This window comes from Microcaecilia unicolor, chromosome 5 (genome assembly GCF_901765095.1).
Source record: "Microcaecilia unicolor chromosome 5, aMicUni1.1, whole genome shotgun sequence".
Classification (NCBI taxonomy): domain Eukaryota; kingdom Metazoa; phylum Chordata; class Amphibia; order Gymnophiona; family Siphonopidae; genus Microcaecilia; species Microcaecilia unicolor.
In genome coordinates this window covers 14,484,267-14,496,870 of record NC_044035.1, presented here as the reverse complement: position 1 = coordinate 14,496,870, position 12,604 = coordinate 14,484,267, and the positions used below count along the sequence as shown (strand labels likewise).

Below are 12,604 nucleotides of genomic sequence, written 5' to 3'. Positions count from 1 at the left end.
GTTTTCAATGGGATTAAGGTCTGGTGACTGGCTAGGCCACTCCATGACCCTAATGTGCTTCTTCCTGAGCCACTCCTTTGTTGCCTTGGCTGTATGTTTTGGGTCATTGTCGTGCTGGAAGACCCAGCCACGACCCATTTTTAAGGCCCTGGCGGAGGGAAGGAGGTTGTCACTCAGAATTGTACGGTACATGGCCCCATCCATTCTCCCATTGATGCGGTGAAGTAGTCCTGTGCCCTTAGCAGAGAAACACCCCCAAAACATAACATTTCCACCTCCATGCTTGACAGTGGGGACGGTGTTCTTTGGGTCATAGGCAGCATTTCTCTTCCTCCAAACACGGCGAGTTGAGTTCATGCCAAAGAGCTCAATTTTTGTCTCATCTGACCACAGCACCTTCTCCCAATCACTCTCGGCATCATCCAGGTGTTCACTGGCAAACTTCAGACGGGCCGTCACATGTGCCTTCCGGAGCAGGGGGACCTTGCGGGCACTGCAGGATTGCAATCCGTTATGTCTTAATGTGTTACCAATGGTTTTCGTGGTGACAGTGGTCCCAGCTGCATGGCATGGATGTCCAACCGCCACCTGAAGCTGAACATGTCCAAGACCGAGCTCCTCGTCTTTCCTCCCAAACCCACTTCTCCTCTTCCTCCACTCTCTATCTCTGTTGATAACACCCTCATCCTCCCCGTCCCATCTGCCCGCAACCTCGGAGTCATCTTTGACTCCTCCCTCTCCTTCTCTGCGCATATCCAACAGACTGCCAAGACCTGTCGCTTCTTCCTCTTCAACATCAGCAAAATTCGCCCTTTCCTCTCTGAGCACACCACCAGAACTCTCGTCCACGCTCTCATTACCTCTCGCCTTGATTACTGCAACTTACTCCTCACCGGCCTCCCACTCAGCCATCTATTCCCCCTTCAATCAGTTCAGTACGCTGCTGCACGTCTTATATTCCGCCAAAACCGATATACTCATATCACCCCTCTCCTCAAATCACTTCATTGGCTTCCAATCAGATATCGCATACAATTCAAGCTCCTCCTCCTTACCTACAAGTGCACTCAGTCTGCGGCTCCTCACTACCTCTCCACCCTCATCTCCCCCTATGTTCCCGCCCGTAACCTCCGCTCACAGGACAAAGCCCTTCTCTCAGTACCCTTCTCCACCACTGCCAACTCCAGGCTCCGCTCATTCTGCCTTGCTTCACCCTATGCCTGGAACAATCTTCCTTTACCCATACGCCATGCCCCCTCCCTACCCATCTTCAAATCTCTGCTTAAAACTCACCTCTTCTATGCTGCCTTCGGCGCCTAACCGCTCTAGATAGACAGAATGCCCCTATCTATCCACTCTATCAGATTAACTGTTCACTCGTCCTCTAGATTGTTCACTTGTCTTTAGATTGTTCTCTTGTCTTTTAGATTGTAAGCTCTTTGAGCAGGGACCGTCCTTCTATGTCTAAATTGTACAGCGCTGCGTAACCCTAGTAGCGCTTTAGAAATGCTAGTTAGTAGTAGTAGTAGCTGCCTTGAGATCATTGACAAGTTCCCCCCTTGTAGTTGTAGGCTGATTTCTAACCTTCCTCATGATCAAGGATACCCCACGAGGTGAGATTTTGCGTGGAGCCCCAGATCTTTGTCGATTGACAGTCATTTTGTACTTCTTCCATTTTCTTACTATGGCACCAACAGTTGTCTCCTTCTCGCCCAGCGTCTTACTGATGGTTTTGTAGCCCATTCCAGCCTTGTGCAGGTGTATGATCTTGTCCCTGACATCCTTAGACAGCTCCTTGCTCTTGGCCATTTTGTAGAGGTTAGAGTCTGACTGATTCACTGAGTCTGTGGACAGGTGTCTTTCATACAGGTGACCATTGCCGACAGCTGTCTGTCATGCAGGTAACGAGTTGATTTGGAGCATCTACCTGGTCTGTAGGGGCCAGATCTCTTACTGGTTGGTGGGGGATCAAATACTTATTTCCCTCTGCAGAATGCAAATAAATTCATATACTTTCCACAATGTGATTTTCCGGATTTAATTTGTGATGTGCTATCTCTCACTGTTACCAATAACCTACCCTTCAATTATGGGCTGCTCATGTCTTTGTCAGTGGGCAAACTTACAAAATCAGCAAGGGATCAAATACTTATTTCCCCCACTGTACATGGTGAACCATCACCAGCTGCTGGAGACAGAAAAATACTGAACATCTGTTTCTGCACAGTGCCCTTAAAGGGTAAATCACATGGAACTCTTTGATTTCTCTGTATCCATCCGCTGACAATGGGCACAACCCCACAGGGTCTGGACTTGCCTGATAGAACTAAAAGAAAGAAAGTTAGCAGATAAGTTATAATTTTTCCATGCCTTGGATGTTTTAATTGAGTTAGTGCTTTCAGTGATATTTTTCCGAGTAAATCTCTGAATATCTACCTGTTTGGCCTTAAGCATTTTACAGTCTGTTTTAACAATACAGTGTAATCATTTCTAGAGCAAACTGAGGGGTCCATCATTCAAAGGCCCTTCAGACTTACCTGCAGAAGATTCAGCAAGGAATGAGAAGTCCTTTACAGCAGATTCAGAGCAGCCTGAAGGAGTCTGTGGTGCTGGTGAGACAGAGCAAACCAAAGAGAATCACCTTTCCTCATCAACAGATGATCTGCCTCCATATGTATGTCCAGGAGAAGTGACGGCACCCCCTGGGGCTTCAGGCAAGCAGCCAAACCAAGACTACAACCTGGTGAACTCCTTGCTGAATCTCACCAAAAGTCCGGTCAGTTCTTGTCTCATCTTGAACCTGTTGCTTTTTATTGAGGTTGCGAAAAGTGTAAACCTTGATTGAGAATTTCTGTTCCGTAGTGCATTTGAAGTAAGATAAGGTGATCATTTCAGAGTGCATCCTTCCTTCCTTTCTTCTTTAAAATCTACACATTTCTCTGTATAACCTGTTTTGAGTAGCTGTTGTTATTCTGGTTCTTAATTTCATGTGCACAATGGATGCTGCAAAGGAAATGCACTAGCATTAGTCGGTTCTTTCTTTTGGGAGGCTTTGAATAGGAACCTGCACCAATAAGGTTATTTTCCTTAGCGTCCCTCCGGACTGGACCAGGATTGGACTGATGGGTTGTGCTCGCCTACCAGCAGGTAGAGACTGAGAAAAAACTCTGACTCTAGAGAGCCAATAGGAGCCCTGGCCATGTGACCTTAGCCTCAGTATTTTCTCAGTCTCCCAGCAGGTAGGAAGTGAGCCCATTAGTCTCTCTCCTTTTCTCTTTAGATATTACAGATATTTGTGATAATTCTTCTGTGCCTGGAATCTTATTTAGAGGCTTGACAGGGTTTCCTTTCTCTTCTTTCTTTGACAGCCTCGGGGGTGTTAAACTCGGGTGTCTCGAGTCCACCCCCCTTCCTCCCCATCTCCCTGGCTTAGCAGGGAAGGGCCGTCCCTTTCTCTGGAAAGGTGTACCGTCTTTGGGAGAGGCAGCCACTTTTAACAGGTAGCTGCTTTAAAAGAATTAAATCAAATAAAAGGAAATTCAAAGAAGCAGCCTTTCTTTCCCCAGACTTCTAACGAGCAGGCAGCTCCAGTGTTTTATTATGATTGAGGGGTTATAAAAAAATTAAAAAAAACAAACAGAAGAAAATAATTCAGTATCTGTGACTTTAAACAGCGATTTTTCTCATCAGATTTAATTTCCTCCATTTTCTTGCGTTTTGGCGGCGGCAGTTTAGGTTATTTTGCCGTACGTTCGCTATGATATACCACAATTTATCCCAATAAGAAATTATTGTTCCTTCCTATAATTGTTATACAATGATTGATGTGAGCTGTCATGTTGGTACTTTGCATTTTATGGCATTATAATTATCTGTCAATGTGTTAAGCTAATATAATTATTTCTGCTGTTCTTTCTACTAGGTCTTACTGTGCACTTTTAACTCCGGCTCTTTTACCCCGGTTGTTTTTCAGACAGGTTGCTCGATCCCATGTAGATGGAAGGCTGAGTTGGTCCTGCAGGGACTGGAACCTAAGAGTCCCAGGCAATTGATGGAAGCAGAGGAGCTGTCCTGCCCTCTTGCTCACTGCTCTCTGTGTGTTTTGCAGGATGGTCGGATAGCTGTGAAGGCCTGCGAGGGTCTGATGCTGTTGGTTAGCCTGCCGGAGTTGGCAGTAGCCAAGTGCCTGACCCAGAATACATGCTTGAGTGAACTGCTGACGGACAGGCTGTCCTCACTGTATAACGCCCTGGCTCAGTCTGTGGATCCTTTGGATATAGAAACAGTGGAAGCAATTAACTGGGGGTATGGAAATGAAATTTGTCTCTTTTATGTGTTAGTTCATGCAAAAGATAACCACACCTAGAGTGATTCAGAGGGGAACTCCAGCCTCTGAGCCACCTTGTTCTTTAATTTATTTATTTAGCTTCCCCGTCCCTTACCCAGGACAGTGGCCCAGACAGTTCTGGATTTGTACAGGAGAAGTGGTACAAAGTAGAGGAGAGGCAATGATTGAGCAGAAGTCATTTAAAAAGCAAAAGCAACTTCATACATTTTTAAAGTGTGTTCAGTCTCTCTCAAGTGTATTCAAAAGCCTTTTCCTACTTGTTTGAAATCATCTGTTAATTCATACAAAATAAGGCTGTTCTCAAGTTATTTATTGATAACTAGTAAAAAAGGCCCGTTTCTGACACAAATGAAACGGGCGCTAGCAAGGTTTTCCTCGGAGTGTGTGTGTTTGGGAGAGTGTATGTGAGAGTGAGTGTTTGAGAGTCAGAGTGAAAGTGTGAGTCCAATCCATGCTCCTCTGTCACCTGGCCCCTCCATTCATCCCTATCCAGCAATTCCGCTGTCTCCCTGAGGCCTGCCCTGCAATCCATATGCATCCATGGCCATCTGTCCCCTCCATTCATCCCTATCCAGCAATTCCCCTCTCCCTGAGTCCTGCCCTTCCAATCCATGCCCATCCATGCTCCTTTGTCACCTGGCCCCTCCATTTTTCCCTATCCAGCATTTCCCCTCTCTGCCTGAGGCCTGCCCTGCAATCCATATCCATCCATGGCCATCTGTCCCCTCCATTCATCCCTATCCAGCAATTCCCCTCTCCCTGAGTCCTGCCCTTCCAATCCATGGTCCTCTTTCACCTGGCCCCTCCATTCATCCTTATCCAGCAATTCCCCTCTCTGCCTGAGGCCTGCCCTGCAATCCATATGCATCCATGCCCATCTGTGCCCTCCATTCATCCCTATCCAGCAATTCCCCTCTCCCTGAGTCCTGCCCTTCCAATCCATGCCCATCCATGCTCATCTGTCACCTGGCCCCTCCATTTTTCCCTATCCAGCAATTGCCCTGTCTCCCTGAGGCCTGCCCTGCAATCCATATCCATCCATGCCCATCTGTCCCCTCTATTCATCCCTATCCAGCAATTTCCCTGTCTCCCTGAGTCCTGCCCTCCCAATCCATGCCCATCCATGCTCCTCTGTCCCCTGCCCCCTCCATTCATCCCTTTCCAGCAATTGCCCTCTCTCCCTGAGCCCTGCCCTCCCAATCCATGCCCATCCATGCTCCTCTGTCCCCTGCCGCCTCCATTCATCCTTTCCCAGCAAGTCCCCTGTCTCCCTTCCATGACCCCCCCTTGCATCCATGCTCCTCTCTCTCCCATGTCCCAGCCTGGGCCGCCCTCTTCTTCCCCCCCCCCCCCCCCCCCTCGCATCCATGCTGTCGTTTCTCCCCTTGCCCTCCCGGTCCCATTGTTTTTCTTTTGTGGCCACCCTCTTCGCTCCCCCCAACATGGTTTTTTTTTTTTTTTTCTTGTTTTTAAATTTACCTCCGTGGCGGTTCCGGCAGCGAAGCGTCAGGGAAGGAGGCGGTGCTCCCGACGTCTAGGTTTCCCTTCGCTGTGTTCCGCCTTCTTTTGATGTCATCCTTGACGTCAGAAGAAGGCGGAACACAGCGAAGGGAAGGCTAGACGTTGAGAGCGCCGCCTCCTTCCCTGACGCTTCGCTGCCGAGCGTTGCGATTGGTTGAGTGTCATTGCTCCGCCCTCGACGTCATCACGTTTGACGCGTGGGCGGGGCAGACACAATGCGATCTCACCCCCTTCACTTTTGGCTAACAGAGGCTTCATTCGAACGTTGGAGGTGCGTTTTATATAGAGAGATTAAGCAAAACTGTGGAGATAAACTGTCCAACTCTGTTTCATAAAAATAATCAAGAATTTGGGTTTGATTTCTTACCTTTCCGAACCCATGCTTAAGGCAAGTTACAATTCAGGTACAGTAGCTGGCTGTCTTCCCAAAAGGGCTTACGGTTGTAGTTAGTACTTCTGGCACTGGAGGGAAAAGTATCAGTATGACTGAAGTGTTATTCATAATGCAAATACTGTGTAGGGAATCTCTGTAGGCCATTAAGTCATATCACCAACATCGGCACAAAATGAACGAGCAGACTGCACACATTACATCTTGTCTGTCCTTGACTTGACCCAATGAATTGAGCCCTTCAGAGCAAAAGTGGGTTATGTTCACTTTTTTTCATTATTTCATCTATGCACTGATTCATAGCCTCTGTGACCCAGGCCACCTACATACATACAGATTAAAACCAATTCAGGCATTGCTTGGTCTTTTTACTGAAATATATATCTCACAACTTAGAAGACCAGTGTCTCCTATTATAGCAAAGTGGGCTTGGTCTACTTTTGTTCTTAGGAGCTCAATTTCAAGCCATTAAAGCTGGCTGAAAATTACTCTCCCTCAATATGGCTAAAAGTGTGCACATGCATTTAGTTTTAATCACATTTTAAGAACTCGAAGTATTTTGATTGGGGTAGGACTCGCAGATTGCATTTTCAGATCTCCACACAATATTTTCCTTGAAAAAAGACTCTGTAGTAAGAGCAGGCGCATATGTACTTGTCAAATTTTAAAGCAACAGCATGCAGCTTCTTTATCCCAAAATGCGCGTTTTGATCCTAGGAGTTAAACTGGTACACAGTTGCTGTACAGTGTTCCTTTCAGCTTATATTTTTGTCCTGGTGACTGATTTTAAAAATACATTTTGGACAGCCAATATTGTAATCAAGGTCTGCAAAGCAGGATACATTTTTAAACGTGTTTTAACTGACACTTCATCATATTATAGCTATTACTATAGTTTACCTTACTGTTCTGATTATGTATAATGCTGATATTTGGTCATTAATTTTTCCAACCCAGTGGCATGTGGGAAAGAAATTATAATGTATAAGAGTGTTTGTCTAGAGGCAAAATAATCCTCCAAAAAAATATAACAATATAGGAAAATCAGAGAAAAGATTATTTCTTATTTCTTTGTAACTCTTGGTCCAATCCAGCCTATTTTCAAACTCAAGATGTGTTTCCAACAGTTTTTCCTAATGATAGATTTGTACCTGCTCTCTTTCATTTTCATTTGTTACACTTTTAGCCATCTTATCTGCTACTGTTATGGAGATAACTACAACATTCATAAGATTAAAAATGTAAACATATTTACAAAGAGAACTAGTATATAGACAATAATCCATACATAGAACCACTATCAAAACATCTAAAAGTATTAATCACATACCTTACTAAATGAATGTTTTCGGCTTCCTATGAGAAATCCTCAAGTCCCTTTCTACACACAGAAAAGATGGTAGTGAATTCCATCTCTATGGATCAGTTGCAGAATATATTCCTGACTCTTATTAGCTGTTTCTTGACCATAGCTATTGGTGGAATTGTCTGCAGATTTTGCTGACAGGAGCTGTTCAATAGGAAAACAGGGAGAAACCTCTACAAAGAAACCAGATGCAACTCAGAGTGGAGGGTGACTCACATAAGAATATACATATAAGAACATAAGTGTTGGCACAATGGGATAGACGAAAGGTCCATCAAGCCGAGCATCCTGTTTCCAACAGTGGCTTATCCAGGTCACAAATACCTGGCAAGATCCCAAAAAAGTACAATACATTTTATGCTGCTTATCCTAGAAATAAGCAGTGAATTTTCCCCAAGTCCATCTTAATAATGGCTTATGGACTTTTCTTTTAGGAAGTTAGCCAAACCTTTTTTTAAACCCCACTAAGCTAACTGCTTTTAGCACATTCTCTGGAAACGAATTCCAGAGTTTAATTACATAGTGAGTGGAGAAATATTTTCTCTGATTTGTTTTAAATTTACTACTTTGTAGCTTCATTGCATTCCCCCAATCCTAGTATTTTTGGAAAGATTAAACAAGTGATTCACGTCTACTCGTCCCATTCCATTCATTATTTTATAAACTTCTGTCATATCTCCCCTCAGACATCTTTCCTCCAAAGCTAAGGAAGTTGTATATGGAGAATTTTATATACAAAGAATTTCAGTTCATCAATAGTGTGGTTGAAAGTGCTCCAATGTTCAACTATTGGTGCACAAAGAATGTTACAGCTGATACAACTCCTATGCTCTATTATTCTGGTCTTCACAATGCGTTTTGTTTACCTACATAATAATGTATATGATTCATGCAGTGTTGCAGTCAGATGAATGCTTTAACTGCACCACCTTCTTGGACTGTGAATGAGTGAAGGTATTGGTCTATAGCATAGGTGCAAATGCTGCATCTCCTACATGGCCTATGTCCCATGTAGATTCCTTGTAAAGGGTCGGCAGCGGGTTCTGGAAGGGCTGATGGCACAATTCTTTCTTTGAGGTTTCTTTCTCTTATTCAGTTACCAATTTTTTGTTTTTAAAACACTCATGGCCTTCCAGAGCGTGCTAATTCTTTCTAATAGTTTTCTGTGTCTTTCCTGCTATGTGGGAGTATCGCAAATTGCAGACATCTGGAATGTTCTTTTCTCCCACCTATTTGCAGGCTCAATGTGGCTTACATTTTCCATAATGGTGATCACCAATTCCGGAAGAGAAATACATATTTAAGGTGAAGGGGGACAGAGAGGATTAAGTATATAGTAAAGAAAGATCACTTCTCAATTTACTCCTTGCCTTGTCCAGATCTTCTCTTATGTGTGGCAGTGGCCAAAAAAGCAAACAGAGTGCTAGGAATTATTAGGAAAGGGATGGTGAATAAGACCGAAAATACCTCTGTATTGCTCCATGGTGCAACCGCACCTTGAGTATTGTGTTCCGTTCTGGGCACCGTATCTCAAAAAAGATATAGTGGAATTAGAAAAGGTTCAAAGAAGAGCAACCAAAATGATAAAGGGGATGGAACTCCTCTCGTATGAGGAAAGGCTAAATAGGTTAGGGTCTTTAGCTTGGAAAAGAGACAGATGAGGGGAGATATGATTGACGTCTACAAAATCCTGAGTGGCGTAGAACGAGTAGATCAATTTTTTACTTGTTCCAGAAGTACAAAGATCAGGGGACACTCAAGAAAGTTACGTGGAAATACTTTTAAAACAAATAGGAGGAAATATTTTTTTCACTCAATGAATAGTTAAGCTCTGGAACTCTTTGCTGGAGGATGTGGTAACAGCAGTTAGTGTTATCTGGGTTTAAAAAAAGATTTGGACAAGTTCGAGGAGGAAAAGTTCATAGTCTGCTATTGAGACAGACATGGGAAGCAACTGCTTGCCCTGGGATTTGTAGCATGGAATGTTGCCACAATTTGGGTTTCTGCCAGGTACTTGTGACCTAGCTTGGCCACTATTGGGAATGGGATACTGGGCTAGATGGACCATTGGTCTGACCCAGTATAGCTACTCTTATGTTCATATCCCTTTTGCTGAATCTTTCCAATGCAATAGCTGACTGTGCCTCAATATCATCATAATTGGAGCATATCTTCTTCAGACGCAGAGATTAGTTATTGATGACATTTTCATACTGTGACGTAGGGATGTCACCAGTTTGAAAAGTTTTTTTTTCACATGGGTGAATCAGCAAGATCCACGTTTGTCCTTCAAAATGCAGCATAATACACAGGAGATCAATTTTCGGCTTCAGCACCACACTTTGTAGAAAACCAAAAGATAGGAATGCTTTTTTATACTATTCTAGTTTCCAAAGTCCCTCTCTCAAAAGAAACCTACCGTACTGCCAGTTTCTGCATCTGAAGAAGATACGGTCCTCTTGTGGACTTTGTCCGTCAGTCTATATTCATGCACAGCTACAAACCCTTAGTGAAGTGACCAGTGCATGTTGGAGAGGAAGCAAGGACCCAGAAGGAGAATGGGCTGAGCAGTGGCAATCCCTGCACAACTTCGAATGATCTCCATCTCTGACCTCACAGCAGTTTCATGTGAGGGAGCAGGAGGGGCAGGGTTGCCAGATGGGCAGTTTTCCCGGCCAATTGGGCGGTTTTCCACAACCCGCTGTGGGAAACTTTTGCCCACGGCGGGTTGCGGTTTTTTGGGCTTGTTTTTTTTTTTTTTCGCGCGGGTTTTGTGCGGTTTTTCGGCCGGCGGGGGGGTGGGGTTTGATGACGTATTGGGCGGGGCGATGACGGCGGGGGGTGATGACCGAAGGGGTGGGGCTGATGACGGCGGGGGTGATGACAGAAGGGGCGGGGTTGATGACGACGGGGGTGGGGTGATGACGGAAGGGGCGGGGTGATGACGTCGGGGGTGGGGTGTGTGCGGGTTTTGGGTGGGAATTTTTTTTTTTATATGGCAACACTGAGGAGGAGCAGTGGCTGTCCACTTACCCCTCTGTTGATGCTGTTGCAACAGGAACTCCAACTTCACAGACTTTCTTAGGGGATGGGGGCGGGGGATAAGAGACAGGAGAGGTGAGCTATGGGAAATGCCTTTGTGCCCTGCTTTTAGCAGACATTTTACGACTTGTTTTTCTTTCCCTTCAGTCTGGATTCGTATAGTCACAAAGAAGATGCGTCTGCTTTTCCTGGCAAGCGGGCCTTGATCTCCTTTCTGTCCTGGTTTGATTATTGTGATCAGCTCATCAAAGAAGCGCACAAGGTTGGGAGCAAATTTGCTGGCACTTAGATTTTGTTTTACTGTAAATATCACTTTTTTTTTTTCATTTCACAGAAAAAAAAAGATTAATCCAGATCTGCCTAGTGATTTGCAGTGTATTCAATATGAGAAAAATTAAATTTTTATTTTTTATTTTTGTTACATTTGTACCCCGCGCTTTCCCACTCATGGCAGGCTCAATGCGGCTTACATGGGGCAATGGAGGGTTAAGTGTCTTGCCCAGAGTCACAAGGAGCTGCCTGTGCCTGAAGTGGGAATTGAACTCAGTTCCTCAGGACCAAAGTCCACCACCCTAACCACTAGGCCACTCCTCCACTGTTGCTACTATTTGAGATTCTACATGGAATGTTGCTATTCCACTAGCAACATTCCATGTAGAAGTCGGCCCTTGCAGATCACCAATGTGGCCGCGCAGGCTTCTGCTTCTGTGAGTCTGACGTCCTGCACGTACGTGCAGGACGTCAGACTCACAGAAACAGAAGCCTGCGCAGCCTTCTACATGGAATGTTGCTAGTGGAATAGCAACATTCCATGTAGAATCTCCAATAGTAGCAACATTCCATGTAGAATCTCCAATAGTAGCAACATTCCATGTAGAATCTCCAATAGTATCTATTTTATTTTTGTTACATTTTTACCCTGCGCTTTCCCACTCATGGCAGGCTCAATGCGACTTACATGGGGCAATGGAGGGTTAAGTGACTTGTCCAGAGTCACAAGGAGCTGCCTGTGCCTGCAGTTGTAATCGAACCCAGTTCCCCAGGACCAAAGTCCACCACTCTAACCACTAGGCCACTCCTCCACTAATCTTGTATAATTCTCCAATCAAAGAGGAAAGCAATAGCTATTAATAAACAGGCTATAGTTAAATACTGATGTCTTCATGAAGAATTAGGAAATAATAAGCACAACAACTGTAATTTAAAAAAAAAAAAACCCTAATACATTATTTTAAACCTCACCCCTTCCCAGCTGTTGCCTCTGCTTTCTTTTGCTCCTTTCCGTGGTTAAACACCAGAGCTTGCTGCAGGAACGCCAATAGAAGACAACAGCTAAAAGCTTCCTCCAATGAAACCCTCAGCCAGAAATCTTAGTAAAGGGTTCAGCAGTTACCTGGTTGGTTTCTTACAGTGCTGCATAAGTCTAGTAGCACTTTAGAAACGACAAGTAGTAGTAGACTGAAAGCCCACCTCTTTAACATTGCTTTTGACTCGTAAGCACTCGCCTCCACCTACCCTCCTCTCCTCCTTCCTGTACACATTAATTGATTTGATTTGCTTACTTTATTTCTTGTCTATTAGATTGTAAGCTCTTTGAGCAGGGACTGTCTTTCTTCTATGTTTGTGCAGCGCTGCGTACGCCTTGTAGCGCTATAGAAATGCTAAATAGTAGTAGTAGTAGTAGTAACTCCCAAGTCAATTTTTTCTGTATACATTGTATACTACACGTTTTCTCCCTAATTCTATAATCTTACACATACAATTTTATATTTAGTGCGCAAAGTTATTGTCTCAAATTATAGAATAGTGTCAGTTACACACACAACATAATTGCTTAATTAGCTTCTAATTGACATTAACAACTGTAATTGGTGTTAATTGGCACTAATTTGCAGTTATGTGCATACCAGCCCTTAGTCGGGAGTCTATAAATTGG

At 44.3% G+C, this 12,604-nt stretch overlaps 1 protein-coding gene across 1 annotated transcript in view; it reads left to right on the top strand.

The window, feature by feature from the left end:
* Nucleotides 1–12,604, top strand: part of FAM160B1 (family with sequence similarity 160 member B1) — a 115,248-nt gene that overhangs the window by 40,663 nt on the left and 61,981 nt on the right. Inside the window, exons 6-8 of the mRNA XM_030202663.1 lie at nt 2,495–2,776; nt 4,109–4,305; nt 10,816–10,930. Coding sequence (XP_030058523.1) covers nt 2,495–2,776; nt 4,109–4,305; nt 10,816–10,930 — 594 coding nt within the window. The remainder of the gene's footprint in view (nt 1–2,494; nt 2,777–4,108; nt 4,306–10,815; nt 10,931–12,604) is intronic.